The sequence below is a fragment of the Strix uralensis genome, chromosome 20, assembly GCF_047716275.1.
Source record: "Strix uralensis isolate ZFMK-TIS-50842 chromosome 20, bStrUra1, whole genome shotgun sequence".
In the NCBI taxonomy this organism is placed as follows: domain Eukaryota; kingdom Metazoa; phylum Chordata; class Aves; order Strigiformes; family Strigidae; genus Strix; species Strix uralensis.
Genome location: NC_133991.1, coordinates 10,201,237 through 10,227,042, shown reverse-complemented (window position 1 = coordinate 10,227,042; position 25,806 = coordinate 10,201,237). Strand labels below are relative to the sequence as shown.

At 38.4% G+C, this 25,806-nt stretch overlaps 1 protein-coding gene across 1 annotated transcript in view; it reads right to left on the bottom strand.

The window, feature by feature from the left end:
* The window catches only part of PPM1E (protein phosphatase, Mg2+/Mn2+ dependent 1E), a 70,710-nt gene that overhangs the window by 10,872 nt on the left and 34,032 nt on the right, over nucleotides 1-25,806 (bottom strand). Inside the window, 1 exon segment of the mRNA XM_074890503.1 lies at nucleotides 2,553-2,671. Within this exon segment, the coding sequence (XP_074746604.1) occupies nucleotides 2,553-2,671 (119 nt within the window).

Here is a 25,806-nt window from a genome sequence, read left to right as displayed (position 1 = left end):
TGTGAAGTCTGCCGGATGTTTTAGATACCTTCACCGTGTAATGTGGTCCTACTATCCAGCCTCCTTTAGTGGTTCCTTAACAATGCTGAACCCCCACGTGAATATCTTTCTCCACAAAAAAGGAAACTAAATGTTCTTAACCTGACCTTTCAAAAAAGGAAATCGAATGTCTTTCAGTTCTCATGGAAGCTCTCTTGCTTCTCTCCAGTGCAACTGGAAGAGAAGAATCAGTCCTGGCCTATGACTCTTAGACTCTGTTCTTGAGATCCAAAGACACGTGGTCACCCCAAATATAACAGGTCCATATTCCTGCATTCCTACATTTGTGGACTCCAGTTTTTCTTCTTTTATGATTAGCATTCTTCTTTCATAAAGCTTCTAATTTCCTTTCCACCAGCACACCAATAACTGCTTTTACCACTCCTAAGTATGCAATACGATTTGTCACGTTGCAATTCTCAGAGTCACTAAGGAAATTTGGAATATTTTTTTTTTCTTCTAGCAAAATCAAACTTGAGGCAAATCAGGTAAATGTCTCCTTGTATTATGCAGAGTAAAAATCTTTGTGTGTTCATAAGAAAAACCGACATAGAACTGGATATCAAAACCTGCCAGCTAAATTCAGCTTGGTTTCACGTTCTACTGCAGTCCAAACATCATTAGGATAAACAGTGAACTCTGAGCACAAAACTTCAAGATGTATAAATCCCATTTTCATCACCTGCTACAGTTCCCTTTGTTTTCTTTCAAAGCATGAAAGTCTGCCTATATGGTACCCGTAGGTCCTTCATCTGTTGCAGCTCTCTTCTGAGCAACTAGCCCCGGTGTCTCGAAGGACTCCTACTCAGAAAGTGAGCGAGAAAGGAGTTGCTGACCTTTTGCAATGAAATCTCCTTCAGTCCTGCATGAATCCCCCCAGTTTTGTTACAATTTTCTCTAGCCAAAGCTTGCATCACTTGAGCTAATGCTCCATTTTGAAAATTATCATTATGGTGTATTATTTAAAATTGTAGTATTCGTATGAAACCACTGCTTTCCCACGGTCCAGAAGATGTTCTCTTTCTTCCTCTCCCCCTTTATCTTCATATTTGAACACTTTACATTGCATCTATAAAGGTATATTTTATTTTCAAGTACCTTCATTATGACAATTCACCTCAACATACTGCAGCTGGAGTCATATTTTTAGTGCCTGCTCCAGCCTGTACACATACCAATCCATGTTTGCATCTGTGTATTACAGATTTAGATACATTTAAGTGGCAATTTCTGTAGGTGTGAGGATTTTGTGGTAGTTTTTTATTTCTTTTTCTTTTTTTGTTGAACTCTTTAGATATTCTGTGTGGAGGCTTAGTCAACATTTCCTTGGAGACTGTCAAATATTTATGCAAGTCTCAGAGATCTCAATTTGAAATTAATGAAGGCTGCTCAGCCAGAACAATGACAAATCTATTCCATTTACCTGCTCAGCAGGAGGAGGCAGCAATACCTACAAAAAGGGAACCCAGAGCATATTTTTCTGTTTCTCAGGTTTCCAAAGGCCTCTGAGAAATACAGCAGAATCTTCCTTTTTAAGAGCCAGATTTATATATCCTACTTATCCCCAGAATCATTTATTTATTTTTTTATCAAAAAAGGATGGAATAGACAAAAGTGGTTTGGTGGCTGTATTTTCAAGATCAAATGACAGAATTCTTCTCAATACATGTGAGAAACATTGTCCTTCATTGTAATGAGCACCCTAGAAGGTGTTTCAAAAGGTTATTTAGGTCAGCAGAATCCCGAAATGACTTAGGGTGCATGGCTTTGAGCTGGATGCTGCAAAAATCTTGTTAGCCAACACAGATAAAAGAAGAAAGGAAATTTTCCTTGTAAGCATGAAGTATCTTTGTACTATCCTTTGCTAAAACTATATAAAAAAATTACAAACCACAGTAAAAACTATATTGATTGAAATGATTCGGAATTAAATTCTCTCTTCACATGTATATTTGACTTTGCTCTAAGGATGAAGGAGGACAACTGGTACTCGCCAGCAAGCAGCAGGACCACACAGTCTAAAGTGCTTATAAAGAAATTCAGGGCCACCAGATACAGTCTTATGAAGGTGCACTTAAAAGAAAGGAGTGATTTCCACCTGGTCTTAAGGAGCAGGAGTTTGATAAAATAGAAGTACAGATACAACCAGAGAAAGGCATTTAAAATAGAGAAAGAATTCAATAGTAAAACTAGGCAAGATTCAAAGATGAGAAAGCTCTAAGACATTGGCCACTAACTCTATCAGGAGTGGTGGTGAATTCTCCATTAATCTTTTTACATTGATGTGGAATATTCCTTTACAAGAAATCTAGTCCAATTTCATTTAGCTAGTTGGTAGAAGCAACTAATTTGAAGAAATCTAGTACCATTCAAGTGGTCAGGCCAGATGGATCACTGAAGTCAATGCTGACTTTAAAGATCTATGAATTACCTGCAAAGTGTTCCAGTATAGAGTATCAGTGAAAGATCCACACCATGTAAAATTGTGCATTATCATGTGCAGATGTACTTACGTATGATCCCATCTGCGTTGTCCACATGCTTTGGTAAATAGTGTGCTGAAAGATCACTCTGAAGGACTTCATCTGAAGTTGCTCTAGCTAGAGCAGCAGCCAAAAATGAAGGGCAATTACTGGAAAAGAAAAAAAAAACAAGAAGAAATGCACAAAAAGATATTTTAATCTGATTTAGCAAGGTAACTTGCAGTCAGGGAAATACATAACATTATTTTCTATAAACAAACAGGAATTTGAACCAATATTTGTAAAACTTCCGATTCTCCTTTGCTAGACAGCACCACAACCCTGCAGCAAGACCTCAACCTCACCATGTGGATCTTAGTAACCCTGTTTCACTCTTAGGTTCCCTGTTCCTTAAGTTTTAATGTTCCATTTCGTAAGCTCTCTGCAAAGGTTTTTCAAATCTAAACTTGAACCCCCTACAGAGTCTGTCATGCAACCCTTGCTTAGCGTACATTTGCTACATGTGCATTACACACTTTTATCTTAAGCCCATTCCACCCAGTTTCTCCTAAGAATTGGAGTCAGGATTCCAAAGGATAAGAGAGTCCTCAGATTTCAAATTGTCCAAAAGCTCACCAAGGGACACTGGAAGTTAAGGCAAAGCCATAAGAGGTATGCAGTTGACGTGCATAAGGTTAAAAAGCTCCCTCGTGAATGATCTCTATCAAGAGTAAAGTGGCTTTAACTCACTGTAGCTTAATTAAGCCTGATATCTCCCAAGGTTAATTAATCTATAGCAAACCAAAGCCACTTTAATGTACATTCTCTCATTCACGAGTTTAATACCTCTTAATTTATGCATGACTTTGTATTTCCCATTGGTCTGCCTTAACTTCTCCAGGTGTCTCTTGCTGACGCAGCCTGAAACTTCCAGTTTCCGTAGTTGTCATCAGGGGTAACAATGTCCTCCATCAGACGCGTCTACCACTGCAGGACTGCGCAGAGACATACGAGCTAATTTCAGCCTCAGAAACCACCCATCAACAACAGAATTCTGCATCAGGTAATCCAGGGAACGGGCAAGATGCACATATACTTCCTTAACCTATTTCCTCTGCTTAGGCCCAGTAAGTCTGTTCACATGCTTTTAGCACGGTTGGAGAGGGGGTGGCAGCCTGGAAGCATCAGTCCAACCAGATCCAGCGCAGAAAAACTTCTACACACGAATCCGGACTCATCAGACTTCGTTCTGGAGCCTGAGACGCACATGGCGACCGTCACTTGCATTCACATTTGGTTCACTGCCCAGGAAAACCAACTGCCACCCTCAACTGGCCCACGTGCCATAGCTTCAGCAGAGAAATCCGAATTCCAGGAAAAAAAAAAAAAAATCAGATTCGCTACACTTGGGTTTTTTTGAAAAGCCATTTTACCATGAAGTTTTCCAGATCCTTGTACCAAATGCTGCTACAAACAGTAAGATTATGTAGCAGATTTATAAAACGCACACAAAATAAGTCCTCTGACCCTCATTATTTACTATTCGACATATCTATAAATTATTTAAAGATAAGATTAGCAATAAATAGCTTTGTCCAAGTGATAGATTGCCACGAGACAAGCTCTGACCAGTTACGCAGAAAGCCACTCGTACTGCGTTACTGCACCATCAGTAAGAGTATTTCCTCGAACGAGCAGCTGAGCATTCTGCTCACGCAGCACCTCCAAACCTCAGCAACGTGCGCGCTAATGAAGCACGACTGCTGGAGGAAATCAGCTGTCTTAGGACTGGCTCTTCCCAGCACAACCCAGGAACTCTGATCCTATTTACATACAGCAATGCCCAGTGGTAAGAGTAATCAGCAAGAGGAAAACACACCGGGACCTCCGTTACTTCTGCTGTGTGTAGAAGCTGATTTTCTAGCTCGTCTTGTGCGCCTTTATTTAGCTCACAAAGAGCAGGTTTTTCATTTCTATTATTAGCTCCAACACTCCAGAGCGGTGAGACTGGTTACTGTTCATGTTACATGCAATTTCCATGTTACAACAAAGCGAGAGATTGCGATGCCAGGGATAGAATAATTACACCAGCAGTTATAAACACCGGGAGGACAGCGTTCTGAAAAAATGCAGAAAAGATTAAGGTTCAGCCTAAATAACACGCAGCAGAAGAATCCGTGCTGAAAGCGTTTACAGACACAAGCCAGACAGCTCGCTTGGGGCACAAACGTAACAGGCTGTGCTAGCACCTGCAGCCATCTGAGCTTGTGTCCCAGTCCAAGGCTTACCCACACCAGCTCAGTGCTGGAACTTTCTAGGAAAACCAAACTGGTTTTGTGTCACTTATAAACAACCGCTCAGGAACATTGACTGATGAGCAAAGAGGGAACCAGGTTAATAACTGAGGCATCCACAGTTGCTAAATTAGACACTCAGGATCTAAACAGCAGAGAAAAAATACGTCCTGACATGAGGAACCTCTGCTCTGCCTGGGCTTGGAAGGTGGGAAGGCCACGTCCCTGAAGACCCAGAGTCATGAACATTCTTATCTGAAATGCTAGATAATATTTTAACTGTAGTGACAGATTACAAAATAGAAAGGTGCATTTATAGTGTATGTAGCTGGTCAGAGTATTTCCCCAATCAGCTCCAAATGCTATTTACATGTCCCTACAGCCAATGCTAGCAATTTCACACAGGAGCTCTTTATCCAGCCAGAGTGAATTTCCATTACAATACTAAACCTACACAAAAAGCCGCTAAAGATGTTATTAGATAAATTAGAGGATTTTAAGTACATCCTTCCTGATTCTCTGGCAGCGTGGGTGTGTTTAGAACACCCACAGTTGCATTGCAGCAATCCTGGAATAACTCTTCTAAGGTAATAAATCAAGCCTAAAAGTGGGCCGTTTCCATCAATTAAGTTTGAGAAAAACAGTCTGAAGTGGGCTTAACTCAGCCCACATATTATTATGTTACCAGCTTAACACACAACTCTGCTTCTTCCTGATAGCATTGAAGTGGTGAAGACTTTCCAAACATTTTCTCTGTGCTCTGGATCTAATATAATGTCCCCTACTAAAAAAAAAAGAGATGGCAAATTTAAAATTCTTGCTGCATGAAAGTTCGCCATTGGGGTTTGAGTAACTTAGCAATTTTGGGGGAAAAGGTAGAGAAAATAAATCAACTGAAGGCTTTTCTTCTACGTCTGGCCACTCTTGGTCCTAATAATAACAGCTGCCTGCCAAAGAATTAATTGCCCTTGACATTTGTTCAGCACAAAGCTTCTTATGTAGCCGTTACAGGACTATGCCATGTAAGCAGGGAAGTGACCAGATGCAGACAGATGACTTCCTCTTCCTCATTAGCACAACTCAAAATTTACTTCTCTTACTTGGCTCCTGAGAGGACTTTAGTTGAATTCCTTCTCCCCTTCAAAGAGTAGCAGACAGCACTGGAGGGTTTTTTTACTTCTTTTAAACTAGATTAGATGTTGAAGCCAAACCGCTATTGGGACACTTCATTATTGTTACACCAAGACCAAAGAAGAATCAGGCCTAGGATCTTTGTTTTTATGACGAAAGTGAACATTCAGGTGAGCACCTACAGCATCCCACAAAACAGCAAAGACCCCCACTCGAGCGAGCAGACTTTGCCACACTGGTAGTCCTCATCTGTCCTCACATCTTTTATGCAAAACAAGAAGTAGCAGACAGGAGGACATGGGAGGTGCATTGCATCTCGCTGCTGGCGTAACTAAGGATTACCTGTCGGCTGCTGAAAATAAATTCTTCTGCCACATTCTAGATGCTCAAATGTTATTAGTCATCAAGTTATGACAAATTGAAACTGGGAGGGCACGATCTTGTTTAGCAGAGAGCTGAGAGCTAGAATGCCTCTGTCTATTCATAGCCGTGCCACTAATTCAGCAGCTGACCTTGGACGAGTCACTTCACCACTCAGACCTTGGATTCCTCATCTACAAACAAGGGATGAAAATGTCATTTCCTGGGGGAGAGGAGGAAGGCTGTAGAAGGCTTATTTCAGTGTTTGTAAAATACTCTGAGATTTCTAGATAAGAGCACAACTGAAGTGAAAAACATCAAGATGATAGTGGGAGATTATTTTCAATCTATACAAGATTTATGGAGCTTTCATACTTTTTTCTCGCTCCATATTCTCTGTTTTCATACGCTGCCAGAAGCGCTAAGTGGAATACACAGGCAAACAACAGCTCTAGACACGCAGGTTTAGTCTGAAGCAGGCAGCTAACTCACAGTCATAAACAACTGCACTACGTAAACATTTTTAGAAAAGCTGATGCATCTCTAAAGGGGAAAACCAGGAAGGACAGACATCAAGTTCTTAAAACTCGATAATGCTGGTGTTCCGGGAGCATTAGCACTGCTGATGGAAAAACAATGCTACAGGCACATTACTGCCCCTGACCAAAATACACAATCGAGGGCCACCAGTGCTGAAAATATTTAACAGTGTCATGGTCTGCTGTAAGTGATGAGGCATCACTAACCCAAACAAAGCAGGAAAAATGGACCAAAACGTACTGGTGCCTTTCAAAGGCCAAAATGGTCAGTAAATCACAAACCATACAGTGTTCCTATTACCTCAGGAATCCCCTGACACTACAGAACAGCAATTGTTTTAGTTAGAATGAAACATGATTTAAATAGAAATGCTATTCAATCTGTTGAAACACAAAACAAATCCTCAGGCAAACAGTATAAAGCATCGTATATAGTTTCACACAGTAATCCAAGACCAAGAACATGACCTGAAAAGAACCAAGTCCAGCACATTCCCATAAGGCCTATAATATACTGTGTTAGTCAAAGACTTTGTAGGGATGACAAGCTAACTGCACCCGTTCCAAAAGGCATTACACTAGGGATGCAGTTTGGTAAACACTCCTGTGTTAATGTGGCCTGTTGCAAGTTCTTGTTAGAAAGCAAGTTTTGCAAGGTTCAATTTAAGAAAAACCTCGTTTGTCCCCAGCCTGTATTTACAAAACACTCCAAAGTCTCATGAGACTTCTTCCAGATGGAGCTTCTGATACAGCCTGGAAGCTCTTTGAAGAAGCCTTTAAAGTCTTCATTATTGAAAGTTCCCAAGCTGTGAACTGCAGCAGTAATGAGCAGAGAAATTCTTTGGGAAGGTCCTTTGGCTGTTTACCCAGCCCTCCCTTCAGCTGACTCCTGTTTCAGTGGCCATCCAGAAAGACAGGGTACCAGCTTCTGTTTGTCTCCTAACTCCTGTAAGTCAGACAGGACTCAGAGAAGGACTCGGGGAGGAATATTCTGTTAAGCAGCCTTAGACCCCAAAATGATTATGGATGTATCATCTAATATTCTATTTCCAGCTTTTGTCTCTGCAAGTTCTCCTCTCCTTACTCTCTCCTGCAAGCTCACCGCTCTGCTCTGCCCTGTGCTGTTCTGCTGCTTTGCACAGCTGGTGAAAGTTTTGATGCTTATTTAAAACCTGGTCACGGTGGACAAATGGAGTATGGGGGTTTTTTTTCCTAACACTTCGTGAAACCCTGCACTAGATTTTAGCTGCTGCAATGAGTTACTAAAAAAAACCCAGCACACACACACAAAAAAAGAAACAAACAGAAAAAACAGTGCACCTTTTAAAAGATTGCATAACCAAAGCTCCTTGAGAAGTCATTTGAGCTGGCAGCGTTGAGACAGTAAAGATGCTTGATAAATCTGTTTGAAGGAGCTGAAAATGTGCTACACAAGGAAGCTGCTATCTATAGGCTTCACAGAGACAGCTGCCTGGTCACATTCAAAATGCTTCTGTCCTTGCAGTGACAGTTGTAAGCAACAGAAATATAATACACAATCATCACAAAAATATGCTCTTTCTGATGTGTTTACCATGCCCATATTCTATACAGACACTGCAGTGCTACCTCTTTTTTACCAAATATTTAACCTTTTGCATTGTGCTGACTGCCGTATTTTAGAGAGTATGATCAGGTTTATAGAGATATTTTCCTGCAGTTAAGTCTATCTTAACTGGACATCAAAAAAAAAAAAACCCAACCAAAAACCCCAGAGATGCCCTGCTAATCAGATAACACCTTCAAAAGCTGGATTAAGATGCTTCAACATAGCAATCAGACTTTCAGCATTTGTCACTGTATTTATTTTGTAATAGCTGTATCTTACTTGTGAAATCATTTACAGAGCCTAAGGTCTCGAAATGTCCTGAAGACTCCACAGATAAATATACTGAATGAGAATGAAATTACTTTTGTAGGAACAATAATTTCCCTTTGCAAGTTCTTACTAGGCTCAAAGATTTTGCTGATGGTGAATAATACAAATTATCAACTTAGTTGCAAAACTGAAAGTCTATCTTGTAAAATAGAATACAACCTTTTATGAAGCTCATATTTGACAGCTATGACTAAGATAGGTAAAAATACTTTATAGTCTCAATTTTAAAATAACCACCTTAAAAAAAAAACGCCAAAAGAACAACAATTTTTAAATGCCTTTAGAAGCAACCTGTTAACTATCACTTGTTAACTATTACAAGTCAGACATTGGTTTTGACTTGTTCACAAATTAAGATCTGTGATAAAAACATGTTCAAATTCTTTCCTCATTTTTTAATGAGATAGAGTCAACAAAATATTCTCTCTAGTAAAGGATATGTGAAATGGGTATGAATGGAAACCTCTTGGAAATCACGTTTGGCAATCCGATGGGAAACATTTGCAAAACCACAGAACTGGATCATGAGTGCGTTGGCACTGATCCCGTAAAAGAGCTCAGGTGCTGCACTCATCTATCAGGGGTTTTTGATAGGATATTATACATAAGGAAGTAGAGAAAGTGCTGTGCTGCATGGCATAACAAACTAATTAAAAAAAATCAGGGCAGAGAGCAAAATTAAAATACTGCCATGATACTGGAAAAAAAATAAATTAAGAAAAAAATTGCTCATGAAAGCGTGATTGCAAGAGCATGGTTCATATATCCTTTTATCTGACTACCTGGGAGACCTGGCCGCAAAGGGATATCCTACCTCCTTTCTCCCGTCGGAGCACTGCAGGCGAGTGCAGCTCAAATTCCCACCCTCCAAGGTCCAGAGGCAGCTGGCACTGGATTTGTGAATGGATGCCAAACCGAAGATCGGGCCCCTTTCCAGCTACCTTCGCACACGCACTCAACCTCTCTCGCACCAATTGTTTCAGAACACGTCTAACAGGCTCTATAGCACACTACTGCGAACACCTTTCTCACCAGAAGCTAAATAAAGGCCAAGTAGGAGACGCGACACCACCGGCAGCAGGCAGAGCAAGGCCAGGCGCCCCGCAGATGTGCACGCTCGGCCCCTTGACTCCCCTGGGCAGCAGGGCTGGATTTCCCTGCAGCCCCCCACCTCACCATCTGCTTTACTGGGCATGGGCTGGCCTCCCACGCTGCCAGATGGATCCCTCAGGGCTCGGCCCTCCCTACCCTCACCTTGGAGGGGCCGTTCTCACCCACTCTGCCACCAGCTTTCAGAAAATTGACAGGTATTCACTTATCTTTCAGCCTTTGATCCATCTTTTGACTTTGATTGAAACTGGCCTGCAAGGTTAAGCTTATCAGCGGGAGGAACCTGACAGGCAGACAGACTGAACAAGCACAAAAGCCTTGTTCCCTTACAAACCAGACTTTGGAAATCAACTTCTTGGAATGATGCTACTAGAATTTTATCTGACAATACAGGCCATTAAGGGAATCCCTTGACTTTTACCATGCTATCTTCAATGCATGAATTAGACTGAGACATCTAATCCATTTTCTGCGGCATAGCAAGTCACTAAGTCCTTTCTCTGGAGGGGTAAGTGCACATGACAGTACATAAAGCTAACAAAATGTAAGCAGGACATAATAAAAAGGTCCCCTTTGTCTCTCTGATGAGGTACAATGTCATGAAGGCTAGCGTATATTTAAAAAATAAATGGTTGCTTGCCACAAACCAGTCATAAGCATTTGTGATTTAATGACCGTCACTAAAATGCGATTGACGCTGAAGGGGTGAGCTGTGAAGAATCCAAACTACATAAAACAGCTTCTACAGAGCTAGTCTGTATATTATCATTGAAACCTAATTCTATGATTTCTCTAACTCATTCTCATCACATGGCAGTTCTGAGATTACTTATATTTCAATCTCTGTAGAGCTGATGGCTACCTATATTAGAGGCTGCTTTTAAAAAGACAGAAGTCATCTACAATAACATGAACAACCCTTAAAACCCCAAGATGAATCTTCCAGGAGCTGAAAGCCAAATTACTCCAAGAAATTGAATTCCCAGAAGTGACTGTACAATAGTTTTCTTCATTACGTCAAAAAATTGAAGATACAAAGTTTGCTGTTGAAAATCATATTCCAGGTCTAGAGTCCTTCACAGTTGTATTATATCCATCTGTTATTAAAAGAATGGTAAGCCTAAATTTTGAAGGAATGCAAAGAAAAATCATTTTATTACAGAAATGGACTGGTATCCATGAATCTCAGCTACAATACTGAGATGTCAAGGATGTATCTATATAGCAGTCTCCCCCTATCTAAATCAGAACCTTCTCTATCTGAGCAGAAAGATTCTGAGGGATTGGGCAATCTTTGGTAAAATTTTAATTACTGCTATAAAAAGCATTTTACAAAATTACAAAAATATTTCTACAAAATTTTAAAAATACCAGCAAGCCATGTATTTGATGGGCATTTATTATAAAGCTTAGATCTTTAAGGTTCAGCTATGTAAATGCAAACACATAGTAAAAAAAATAAATCTGTCTGTATTTACCCTATCATTAATTAATCAGAATAAATATAATTTATTGGAATTACCCACACATGTGACTTTCAGGAATTTATACTGAGATAAAAGATCCTTCTGTGTTTTGTTGTTATTGTTTTACAGGGATTAACTTGCATATTTATGCAGTGCATTCTCTGTTCCAACAGAAATGCTTAGCATTTGAGTGACACGCATACGTTGTAACCGGAGTCTTCTGACTGCCATTCCAAAAACCAGTCACTGCCTACTTAGCATCTCCGTGTCTGGAATGGTAACGAAGCCTACATCTATGCAAGATGCATGCTTACCTGAAGAAATACATTTCTTAACTGGAAAACCAATGTCAACAACAGTTATCTCATAGTGAGTTTCCCTGCTAGACTGAGGCCTGTTTAAAAGCTCTACAGGACATGAAAAATGTCATTGATTTTTCTCTCTCTCTGGCTCTCAGTCAATTTGAAAGTCAGCATAATTCAATATCTTTCTACTAGTTCCATTAGCAAAGAAAGGAATCCAGGCTTCAATCTATGCTGCCTTATGGGAAAAAGTAATTTAATTTTACATCTGAAAGTGTGCCAGCATCAGCATAAAACCGTACACAGTATGCATAAGATTTAATTTATAAATTCTGTATTTTGTCAAGCCAGAATGAGACGCTGTCTAAAATCAATGAGGGTGTCCAAACTTGCTCTGAAGATACTTGCATATATTCCTTTTATTTCAGGTATTTTATGTTCTAGTTGGAGTTTTTGATGATTTCTCTCCTTACTCTAAAATATTAATGACACACTATCTAGAAAAGTTCATGTTGCAGAAAACTTTGTTACAGCAGGCATGCTTTGCCCCTAAAAGTTCAGGCCTATCATTTACTTACCACTGATTCATCTCTTATTTTTTCCTCTCTGTTAAAAATAAACTTTCATTGATACTTCCCTTAACCCGAAGAGATATACCATACCGTACAAATTTGATGTGTCCAGAAATAAAAGTTAAATAAGAATGACCCAATACAGAGCACCTATTTTATTTCAGATCAGATTAACATGCCAAAGTCGTCCGATTACTAGTCAAAAAGAAAAATGTATTGTGTTGTTATAGTTAATGACTTAATTTCAAACAAATGAAAGAAAACGCTGCACAGCAGCACATACGACTCTCTTCATTTATATCTCTACTGCAGATCATCATTAAGGCAAACAAATGTAAAATGACTTTTTTAAAAAAGGGTGAAGACAATGAATCTACCGTGCCCATTCAAATGAACAGCTTGCAGTAACACCACACAGAGCTAGTCCCTAAATAATTGTGCCTGTATTGTGATATTTGTCTTCATGTAAATGAGAAAAAATAAAAGCTGCAGGCCAGGATTTTCAAATGACATTTGATCACTTAATTTCCTTCAACCCATTGAACAAATATCAAATATAAGGCAAAACACACCCCAGAAGATTTATGACCACTGAGTCAGCAAAGAATGTTCTCTCACTCCCTTCTCACTCTCGTGAAACGCAGTTCATCATACAAATGGCTTGGGTGTTTATGCCAGATGTAAGATTAGATAATTAGTCATCTGAGTCCTGGATGTCAACTCTTTTGTGATAAAAAATTTATTCCAAATGCACCATTTATAATCAGTTGACTTGCAAAAGCATTCTGGTGTTATACAGTAATACATCTTATGAGGTACAGCCAAATATCTGCCACTCCGTACTAACGTATTCTGTTTCTGCTCTAGCAATACCCTGCCTGATCTTAGCCCTTCCAATCACTTAATTTTTTTGTCTGCAAAATAGGGATAACGATCTTGACCTTTGGAAAGCAATTTCAACTCTACTGATGAACAGTACCCAAGAAGGGCTGAGTCTTATTAATTAACCCTAAACTGGGAATGGAAAAAGAGAATTGCAATTCACTTGCACTGATCACCAGAAAATACTGCTGCTCTTTTACCTACTTTCTTTTGAGCATGACATGCAAGATAATAAAATTAAAAGCAAATGTGAAAAGACTACACAGCACCTTTAAAAATAATTTTACAGATAAACATATATCTACAAGGACATTCAAACATTATACAGTGGGGCAAATTAAAAAATTTTATTGGAACCTCAATTTCAAGATTACTGACATCGATGCCCATAGAACAAGACAGCAGAGGGGTAAATGGGGCTCTAAGATCAGAGTGTGTGCTCTTTTAAAGGAATAAATCTTTACTTACTCAGGAAAGATCACATCCTAATTCCCACTGTCACTTGTCCTTTGCAGAATTGAAAAGAATATTGGCAGGTTTAGGGTTTTAGGTTTTTCCTTTAAAGGATAATCAAAATGTTTTAACTATTCTACTTCACATTAAAGTCCCTGATGCATGCTGTTCTACTGAGCCACATAGTTATTTCAGTCATTCTTAATAAATAACAGTTGCCAGTAGTAGTTAAGCCAACAGATCTGAATTATTTATAGTGTTGAGGAACAGAACGGCAGATAAAATGCATTAGGGCTTTCAGTTGTTCTTGCCTGAACCACACAATGGCAGCCTTCAGATGATTTTTCCACAGGCTGTAAAATATTCTGCTTCCAATCCTAGTTTAAAAGATTTCCTAAAGAGACAACAGCCAAATGTACTGCTATCCATCTTCAATAACCACATTCAGGAAGAACAGGTAAGAGAGAGTCTTCCAAATGCAGTACATTATATAAAAAAAAAAAAAAAAAAGGCACAGACTTTAATTTGATTGAACAGGTCACATTCAAATGGCTATTTAGTATTATTAACCAGAACTTGCTTATTTAGATGTTACTTAGCGTGGCTCTATACCTTCAGCTGGAAGAAAGCACAGATCTTATCTACATTTTACAATGGCAAATCCAACTTCACATTCAAGGGTGGAACATGGAAATCCCAAATCCCATCTCTCCTCTGTGCCTCTTTAAGAGATCATATCATGAAACATTGAACACACAAAAACCAACAGGGACAGAAATTATCTTGATAATATTTGACAAATTATTTTAAACACAGTAGTTGAGTTTATGCTCTTTCTGGTTTAAAAGATGCATTCAAATATCAGTCTTGATTGACTGATGGGATAACATGCCTCTGCTGAGCTATGTCTGGGTAGAAATTTTGGAGAAATATGAGGAAATGTCTTCCTTTCCCACCTGGTATTGACATCATGGGGGACTGCACCAGTGTGAAATTCACTATACACAGTTGATTCACAAGGAGAACCATGCCCACAAATGACAAGGAGATTTACACTTAAATGCTGCAGAGAGAAGAACTGGGGGAGTAGTAGCAACATAAGCTTAAACCAAACAGTTTTCCTTTTATAGTCCACCTTCCGCTTTCTATATGGATCTATTTACAGCAGGAAATGCTGCAAATTGTAGCATCTCTAAGGAGTAAAAAGGAGAAAAAACAATGAAAACCTGGAGAGGTAAAAAACACAGACAAACCTCTTCCTATCAAATACTAAAGAAATAGCGTTGGTTTGGGAAATATCACTTCCAGGCCACGTCAGGTTATTAAGGCATCTGAAAGTGGCTCCATCACATGTTAGGTTGTGGGAATGAGCCACAGTATCCAAACCGTCAAGCAGGCTCAAGTGACACAGGTCTCTGCGTGTCCCCACTGCCCCTTCCTTGGCTTCTCTTCCCCACTCTCCCAGTTCAGAGGCCTATTTAAAATCAGCGCTCTGATTGTACTGAGACAGTGGTATTGAAGATGCCATATGTCACAGGAGTGACCACGCTCAAAAGATGAAGAATATGGCTTTTGCTTTGGGTAAAACAGGTCCTGAGCCTGCGTAACATACAGCTTGCCTGCAGTATGCATCTATATATAGCTCTTTTTGCACACAAAGGCTATATGAATTGATTCTGAACAAGCTGAGGATTTCGAACGAGTCTGCAGTGCTGTAGCCTCTCTCCCATCCTGAAAGGTACAGTGAATTATTTAAAACTTGGAAAACATGTCCTAAAATTATTTCCAGCACCATTTAAAAACAAATCTGTGTACACATTCCAAACGCTGTTATAAGGTCAACTGATAATAAGAGCTGTCACCTTTTATAGCTATGACATTACAAAGTAAATCTCACAAGATTACAGACATTGTTTCTCTATCATGGACTTCTCAGTACAACACAAATTCTACCTGCCTATTCACCAAAACCTGGGGCTTTGTTTATGCAAAAGAATCAGTCTTTTCTTAAATCTTATTTGTTCCATTTTATTTTGTATGAGCAATGTTGGATTAACACATTCAATTCACCCACCTCAGAGGCAATAACGCTGCCCCCAATCTATTGCAGTTCATGTAAGAATAACCCAACAGCTCTTCTTTCTCTCTACCCCCCCACCAAAGAAGATTGTTATCTTTTCCTGTAAGTTTATTATGAAACCTGTGGCATCTTCAGAAGACAGACGAGCTCTAAATAGAAGAAAGAATCTGTTACATAATACCTCAGGAAAGGAGGCAGCGCACAATAGCCTGTAGACAACACGAGTCTGAGTAAAATAAAAGTGGAAAGGGCATGAAAATCTGTGGTTTTGTCTGGCCGTTGCCCAGTGCACGGACTTAAGTCCATCCTCTGTACAGTCAAACGTGCAGTAGAATGTGGATTCACTTAATACGTGTGTAAAACTTAGGTTTTTATTGCTATGGAAGATAAACAAATGCAAACAAGCAACATTATCTGGAAGTTAATTCAGGATCTGGCAAAAACTTACTCAGATCAGAAGACATCTTCCTCAAACACAACAGAACTTGTTTGAAGCTCCATGAACCAGGATTGTAAATAATACACTAGTGAGGACTGACTCACCCACAGTGATGAGTAGGCTCAAAGCTTCTTCAAATGGAGCAGTGTCACAGTTATAATCAGCAGTTAAGAGAGTTACTTAGGAGTCACAATATCAATTACAATGGTAATACATATTCAGGGAGTGATATGCAGACAGAGAGAATATGAAATCAAAACGTTAATAAAAAATAAGGAACCTTTGGAGACAAAGTATTATCTTCTATATCTACAGTGCTTTATACATTCCCAAATGATTTAGAGTCTAAAAATAAATTATTACTTCTACCAGCCCTGACATACAAGCTACCTTGGATGAAAAACAGCAAATTTTTAACCATGGATAGAAACATTACACAACTGATTTGAACAAACAGCAAAAAATGGATCATGCTAGAAAGAACAGCAGGCATCCATACAGCAATTGAAGATATCCATGCTAAAATTTAACCATAATAATGTGAACAACATCTTGATTTTCTACACCTATGATAGGATTTTCAATAAAAATGAGAATGGTTAGAATTGTCTGTCTACCTTGATGTCTCATCCTCCAGTCTACATCATCCTTCTCTCACCATTCTTTAGCATCATACTGAGACACTGACTTGAAGGAAAACATTCAACATCTGTAGCTGAAATACATATACATATATATATACACATGTGTATGTGTTTAAATATGAACAATCACCACAGACTCCTTGGGAAAAGGAAGAGCAAAGATTACCAAAACAGGTGGAAGATCAAAGGTCACACAAAACCATGCAGCTAACCCAGAAAAGATAAACACTGTGCCAAGTAGCATTTTGAAAATAAAAAATTCAATCAATTCTGCCCCTAAAACACACAGGCAGTACCAACTCTACCAATGATGATGGCCTTGAAAAACTAAAGAAACAAAGAGGCCTCTGAAAAGCACAGTTCTGGACTCAGGGCAGCAGTAAACTAGAATAAGTAATTATGTAATCACAAAAGAACAAGTTCAGGAGGAAGCAATTGAGTAAAGATTAAATACAAGTATGTTTTCTTAGTTGGAACAGAGAAGTCTGTAAAAGAGTTTAGACAGACCATGAGAAGAGCCATGAGAGTGCGAGAATTTTTAACTGTCAAAAAATAAAACAAAACCAGTACTCTATATCCACACTGAAAAATAGCAATGAATTTTTTTGTTGGATTTAGCTGAAAAAGACTGCTAATAGCATGCAACTGGATCTATCAGAAGTACAGTCAGGCAGCACAAAGATTGCCTCAAGGGCAGATAGTTTTCAAATAAAAATACAGGTGGTGCACCTGCATGAGTGAGCTTTTTAATGATGCATGGAGTCGACATAAAAGACATAACTGTGATTGGTTAGATTGACAATAATATACCAAGAAAAAAAAAAAAAGATTAGGAACACCAGCTGAGCTTGGAGATAACATAAGAAAAGTTATTGTTAAAGCAAGATTTAAGTTATAATAACAGAGTGGTAATAAATTGGAAAATGTAGTATGATAGGAGACTGAGCACTGCTCCCAGTTCTGCATCTGACAAATGACACTTCTGCCATCTAATCATTTAATCTCTACACATCCATCCATCTAGGTGTCAAATAGGTTTATTGCCTTCAGACTTTAGAAGAGTACCATGAAATTTAATTCATTAATACCTGGAAACTATGCTTTAATCCTTGGATGGAAGGTGCTGGGAAAGGACACCGTATTACAAAATTAAGACTACCTAATGAAATATTATTGTATTTACTTTAGTGAACTCCTTGTCTGTCTCTCTCCTGTTTTGAGTTCCTGGGTTCCACAGCGCTTCATGACTTTCTCGTTTCTTTGTCTTGGGTTAGTAGGATGAGAGCTGTGGTCACAAACCAGGAACATCAGTGCTGTCCGTGGGATGGACAATTAGCACTTGCTCCCGTAATATACAGAGAATACAGGAAGAATCCTACTTCATCTAGGTAGTCACAGACATTATTCTAAAATCTTATGCTAGAAAGTACTGTAAAAAGCAGACGGAAAACTACAGGGGGTATGGAAAGAGTAATCTAGGTCCAAATCTTTCCTGAAGTTACCAAGAATGAAAAGTTAGGGGCTTGATTTGGCATGAGCTGAAGACACTAAAACCTTCCAGAAATACAAATGAAGCACCTTGCATAATTAAACTCAAGTATTCCCTTTAGTATGAGGAGAAAAAAAACCCCAAAACCCAAACTTTCAAAGATCTTTAGAAGTGTAAAATATTGTAGATTTTTATATATATGCAGAAAAAAGGCATGTTCAGTCCTACACTGTCTTTAATGGTTAGACATATATTCATTAGCTCTGATTTTCTATTTCAAAACTAAAATCCTAATTCAAATTAGATTAATAAACTGGAGCAATATGAAATAAGGAGGAATGCAAAGGCAGCAATATGAACTCGGGGATCAGGGAAATTAAAGTATAACATGTTATAGCTTTGTTATAAAACAATAACGGACTGGTGACAAAAATCTCAGCCTTTTATCAAAACTCTGTTTTCTAATATTCAACCTGTTCTTTTTGATCAGGGCTGGTTATGTAATCCTCAGCCATGCCACATTTTTGCTGAAATCATGCATTTGTTTTCTAGATTTTTATTAGTACCAAAGACAGCAAGAGAATTAATTAATCCCCAAATAAAGTATAGGAGGGTTGGAGCCTTAGCACTGATACACATTCATCTGGGCTAGATGGCAGTAAAAGAAAATGCTTATGACAAGAGAGACATAAGCTCAAGTAACCACAAAACAAAGGGAAAACAACGCACACAAGAACGCAAATCCACCTCGCTCTGCCGTTCAAAGACAAGACTGATCATGCTCTCTTACCGACACGGATAGCCTGTGGCAGGAGGTCTGAAAAATCCAATAAGGAAAACTGCCCGGGTCCCCTGTTTATAGCTATATATTAATTCTTGATATTTAGCATAGCTTGTCAAGAATAATGCAGTATTGCACAATTCTTCATGAGTCTCTCCTGCCTTTTAGCTATGAGTCACCATTATATTAGGAAAAAGTGAGCTTAATTTAGACAACACAGAAGGGTAAATTACATATTTTCTTAAGGTCTCTGGTCCAGGGGACTACATATTTATTTAACGTCTCATTTCTCTCATCTACTCTTTTTCTTAAAAAATAAAACTATGAAAATTTCATTCATCTTCAGTAAGCAGCATCTGAAGAAGCAACCAGAGTCCTGGACATGAGGGAAAGGGCTTTCTACATTTGATGGAGGACTCAAGATCTCTGCTACTCTCCCTCTCCCGCAGGAATGACTTAAAGGAAAAAAATACTCCTTCAGTATTCTTCCTCCTGCAAAATGTATTGTCCCAGTCTACCTAGCAAGAAGGAAGATGGAAAAACTGCAAACGAATATTAGCATTTATAGCCATTTCTTCAAGACAGATCTTGTCTTAGAAAGAAAATGTCTGTTTTGATAGCAAACTTCATTGAGGCTAGAAAAGGAGGAGTACATGTGCCCTTTCTAGTACATGTTGAGTTTAATGTGATCCCAACTAAAACAATAGCGAATCTTACTGATTTAACACCTCGTTGATCAAAGCTTTTCTCTGACGTTTAGTAGCAGTTATGAAAGGTTTGCAAGGAGGCTAACAATAATGTACAGTAAGATATGTCTGAGTAACTCTTCAGGTTTAGGTATCTGCAAAACCTTACCAAAAAGGAAAGAAAGAAAGAAAAAAAATAGAATGATTGAGATTAATTTGCATACTTGCTACTACAGTAATTAAAGACATCTTTCTTATAATGTGAATGTCTCAGGCATTTCATTCATAAGGGAGATTGACATGCTGATATATTTTACTTCCAAGTTACAAAGTATTTCTCTTTCATTGCAGCTACTCTCTGAAATTTATTAAAGGCAAATAGTGAGAAAGACTGATAAGAGAAAGAAACAGTGAGTAACACTAAGTTAGGACTGCAAATACTTCTGCATCCTATATCCACCACAGCCCTCGATATGGGACCAAGATGGTAGAAATAATCAGGCATTTGCTCCTCTCTGTCCTCTCCATCCCTTATCTTTTCACTCTCCCACATCCCACCCCCTAGCCCAGGCCCACACAACAAACTGACTCCTGGGTCCCACCTCTGCTTTGTGTTGCCCAAGTCTGATGAGCTGATAATTAACAGAGAAGACCTCCCAACATTTTCTTTGGACATCCTTCCAGGAGAAACGATTTCCTCCAAAATGGATTGTTGTGATGTGAAGGTACAGAAAAAGACAAGAACTGTGAAATGGGCAGGAAATAGAGGAAATTGGAAAAAAAAAAAAAGTCCTACAGGATGTTCCAATAATCAATCCATATATATTTCCTTCAAAGTTTCACTATTGGAAACAAAATGTCTGTTGAAGTATCATATTTTAAAGAATCTAAAGCAGCAACCAATAAGAAAAAAAAAACCAAGAAAAAAGAACAAAAGAAAAAAGAAAAGGGGAAAAGGAAAAAGGGGGGGGAAGGGGGGGGGAAGAGGGGGGAAAGAGAAAAAAGAGAAAAAAGAGGGGAAAACAGAGAGGGGAAAACAGAGAGGGGAAAACAGAGAGGGGAAAACAGAGAGGGGAAAACAGAGAGGGGAAAACAGAGAGGGGAAAACAGAGAGGGGAAAACAGAGAGGGGAAAACAGAGAGGGGAAAACAGAGAGGGGAAAACAGAGAGGGGAAAACAGAGAGGGGAAAACAGAGAGGGGAAAACAGAGAGGGGAAAACAGAGAGGGGAAAACAGAGAGGGGAAAACAGAGAGGGGAAAACAGAGAGGGGAAAACAGAGAGGGGAAAACAGAGAGGGGAAAAAGAAAAGGCAAGCAGATTTCTCACTACATGTATTTAATATTATGTTGTTTCCTGATGAAAACCCTTAGCAAGTGGGAGTATGCAGGGAGACATTTAGATTTACATAAATCTGAGACAGAAATATGCTGTTAGACGAAGTCCATTGCACTGCATGGTTGGGATTGAGTCTTCCAGACAGACACAGTGCTCAGGCAAAGTTCATAATTTAACTTCACAATATTTTCTTAAAGCCAGTCTGCTCTCTCCTTTATACCATTAGCACAATATTTCAAGGTTATACATGCATCATTTGTAAACTCTAAGTTATTATTTTACCTTGGTTTTAAACAAATAAAACATACATAAGTCCATTCTATCATTGTCATATAAATTTTAAATATGACTACATGCCATTTCTGATAACCTGCTTTTTAGCCCTCTTTTAAAGGGAACAGTACACATATCACAGCAACCCTCAGCAGTTATTATAATTCAATACAAAACTACACAAAATTTAAAAAATGGATACTGTCATTTATTTGAAAGTTCTGCTAGACTCAACTTGATATAGCGCATCATCATACAGGTAATGAGTACTTATGATTTTTTTCCCATTATGGCCAGTACATTCAAATATTAATAACTCTTTCATAAGAAACTTCATCTGCTAAAGACCTGGGTGAAGCCTAAGCCACTCACCAGAAGATACCAGGATTCTCAGCTTGGCAAATGCAGAAGAGATTTAAAAGAATCATCCATTTGCTTTTTTGGCTCAAAAACCCCAATGCTCCATGAGCAATTTCTGTGCATAAGAGATCCAGGATAGAAATAGCAAGGAGAACACCCAATAATGCTTGTTGAAAAGTTTAGTAAAAGGATGGATAGAAACTGGCAGAACAAAATTCAAAGGTGCACCACGATTTTCACATCAAGACGACTCCTTTGCAAGGCATATTCTTTTGGCCATTCCTATATTTTTACTGGTTACAATTTAATTTCCCTTTGAGGGAGAGGGCAGGCGGTGGAAGAAAAGACATTCAGATTTTAGGAGAAATCTGTAAGATCAAAGTATGAAGAATTTGGAGGCTGTAATAAAAAACAACACAACAGATGGCTAAAGAGTGAATGCACGCCCCAGTTCACTTCTGGGCCCCTGGTACCATTCCCAAGACAATGACGCCAGCAGAGCCCCTCCAGTGAATTACAGTCCTGCAAACACTCAAGGGTCACGTATTATCCTACACGTGCTGAAGATGAGATGTCTTGCACAGACAGTGGTTACACACCACCAGAATACTCAAACTGCAGCTATTCCCTACATACGTGCATACATCCCGTAATACCTACTGGATTCAAAGATAATAACTGTTTTTCAATTTTTTTTCTTCCGACTAGATAATGCCAAACTACTTCAGCTGCAATAAAGATCTTAGTTTGAAAAATGCAAATGTCAGAAGGAAGCAATCAGAGAGCAATGAGAATGATCAAAAGTTTAGAAAATGTTACTGAAGAATAAATGATGACGCATATGGAAACATGTTAATTCACATATGAAACAACGAGGCAGATGAAGGCATTATACTATTTTCTGTGTTAATGAGGAAGGGACAAACATTATTGAAAAAAATTAACAGGAGAGGTTCAGATTAGGCAGTAAGGAAAACTTTCCACCTGTAACTAAAATTACCAAAAACTGGAAGAGCCTGCATAAAGAGGTTGCGGGATCTCCGCTGCAGAAATTTAGAGACGAGGTCAGAAAAGTACCTCTCAGGATATGGTTTAGATTTAGCTAGTTCTACCTTGAGGTAGAATGATGGACTAAATGACCTCCTGAGCTGCTTTTCAGCCCTATTTTCTAAGATTTTTCTATTCTATTAAAAACATGTGAAATTTCCCTTAGCTCTTTTCCTTAAAAGGAAGGAGGGTAATTCAAGAGACACAGTATCTCCAGAGCATAGCCCTTATTAATTAACCTCATAACGTAACCTGCAGTAACACTGTGCAATGTTGTGTACCCCCTCCAGTGCCTGTCCTACATAAGAGCATTTTCTGGCCACAGAATTTAGAGCTTGATCACAAAGATATTGGTGTGTCCTAACTCTCTCTGAAATCAATGGGAATTGAGGTAACTAATTAAGAATTGTAATCAGGCCCTTAGTCCAAAGCAATAGAAAGGCATGCTTTTAGAATCAGATTAGTTAGTTAATCATTCAAAACAGGCACCGAATAATATATTGACTGCCTGTGAAAGAGGCATGATTTTCTCAGGCCCAGAGCCTGCTCTCTCTCACATTTCCACTTAACACCTAAGGAAAGAGAAGCCCACTCTCCATCAAAGCCAAATCTATCAGGCATTTACACGGGTGATAACATTTTATCGTTGTTCCTCAGTCAGGGTTGCTCGTTTACGGCTGTAAAAAGATGCAAGACTGAAGAACTAGCCCTTTTACATCTGTTTGTAAAAAATGATTCTGTAATGATTTCAGGTCTTCTAAGCCGTCTCTGCCCTATTTAAAAAAAATGTATGTCTTTTTCCTAGGCAAGCATCTCCCATGTAGACAGACCTTTAGGTACATTATACTGGCAGCCTCTTGCTTGAGCAATACTCTTTGCTTATCCACTGTTCTCATCCCAGCCGGTAATAATCAGAACTGAGAGACTTAATTACTGTACCTTTCAATAAGGCTTTAATTTTATTTTTGTTCTTTCTACTGCAAATGCCCATGAATCAGAGGGTCACTTTAAGCACAGAATTCAATTTAATTATACTCACAGGCATTTTTATCATTAAACAGGTCAACTTATTAAAAAAAAGAATAATCTTTATTATGAATAATGGAAAGCCTGGCAGGCAATCCAGAAGAGTTTCACTCTGAAAGCTCTCACATCCATTTATTTAGATTTGTTTACTAAGCACTGGTCAAGGTCCCACTGAATGAACATGACAGCATTAACTGAAACTACATCTAATATTTAATTATAAGTGGACCTTCATGCTGACTTATTGACATGTTTTCATGGGAATATTTACCAGTATTTGTAAACTGGACCTTTATCTGCTAATAAAAGCAGAGAATGAGAAAACCAACACAAAAGGTCATTGACTGAGAATATCTGGCAAAATTCTTCCCAAGTTACAGAATTATTTCATACAATCAGGTCCATTCTTCAGACAGGATAGGATTCTTTTTCAGGTAGGACACTGTTTTAATTACATGCCAGGGAGGATGTCTCTGATGGACTATCCTCATGTGAACTAGAGCTAAGAAGAAATATCCATGCTGTTCATGAAAGACTTGATATGCAAAGTAGAAGATAGTAAAAATTCTGGAGAAACAACGTTTTGGATAGCAGAGAACACAAGAGGTCTCCTGGAAAGCTGTTTTCATGTGTAGCTATAACACCTTGGTACTTAGCTTGGATCTTTTCAAGGCAATCCTTTTGCATATTTTTGCTCTATTCTGTATGCAACTACTCGTGACATGATTTCTGTATGCTATTTATAAGCCCAAGTAGTCAAGTAATTATACATACTGTGTGTTTTATATATCCCCTTCCTTTATGCTCCCCATTTTCATTAACTTTTTGTTTTCTAATAGTTCAACAGGCCTAGAACTTATTTATTTAATTAACTATATGGTCAATACTAATTTGAAAACTAGCTGTTATTTTTAACCATTTGTTGTATGTATAAAAAAAGCATTAATTCAGTTAAGCTAAAGTCTTAAAAAGGTAATCGCACAAGAAGTTAAAGTTTTTACTGATTTCAGTTACAAAACCTGTTTACTTTCATCTTTATGTCCTCATGGCACAGAAAGGAAATCAAGCTGCAGTGATGAAAAGCTATTACAAAGAATTACCTTAAAGGAGCCTGATTGTAAAGCCAATTCTCTGTACTTGAAGACCATATGGAACACTTTTCTAGATCATCTAGGATCACTTTAGAGTACTGATAATAGATAACCACAAACACACACATATCTAAAATGGAAAAACTGGAAGCAATTTCTGTTCCTGGAAAAAGTTGCATTTTCCTGATTCACTAAGGCATCCAGATACAGTAAGAGTAGTAGCTCTCAGAATCCAGAAAGACAACGTGGCATTACCATGACCCTGAATTCTCATGTTTCATTTTCAATTTCCTTTTCTACATAAAAGTAAACATCACATAGTTACAGCATTACAAAATTGTCAGAACTACACACACTGATGCAGAAACAGGACCATGTGGATTTTGTTTGACATGAATTGTTGCTTATTATCCAAGTGGTAGTTGATTTCAGAAGTTCATAGGTGTTTGGATTTTAGCAGAGAGAACTGATGCAACATACTCTTCCTATAAATACAAAAGTTTATTCAAACAAGGATATACCCAGTCACACAGATGTCCTTCTCAAATCAGTTGCTGATGTTACTTCCTTTGCAACTACTATCTCATGTCCTCAGATGTCTCCTCTCACAGCTACATAACATTCCCCTTCAGCTGATATCATTACTATCTTGTCCAGACTGGAAAGAGCAGCAGATCTGCTTGTAACAAGTTCATCTACTGCTCTCTGGTGATCTATTTTTGCTCAGATGATTCAACTTAATATGTTCCTACAGTGCACAAGGCTGACCTAAGTTCTTTTGAGTTATGACCTAAGGAATAACATTACTTTTATTAGTCATAAAAATTTCCAAGATCAAGTTTCATATGGAAACAAATCTGAAGTTCAATGAAAAAAACCAGTAAAAATACACAAACTTGTTTCTGCAATATAAATTACACTGAAGCAGCACTAAAATATGCTTAATAGTCTCCAATTAGGTCTCATACTGGTTACATTAGTTCTTCAGGAATTAGACATTTGTTCATTGTATGTTTTGACACAATA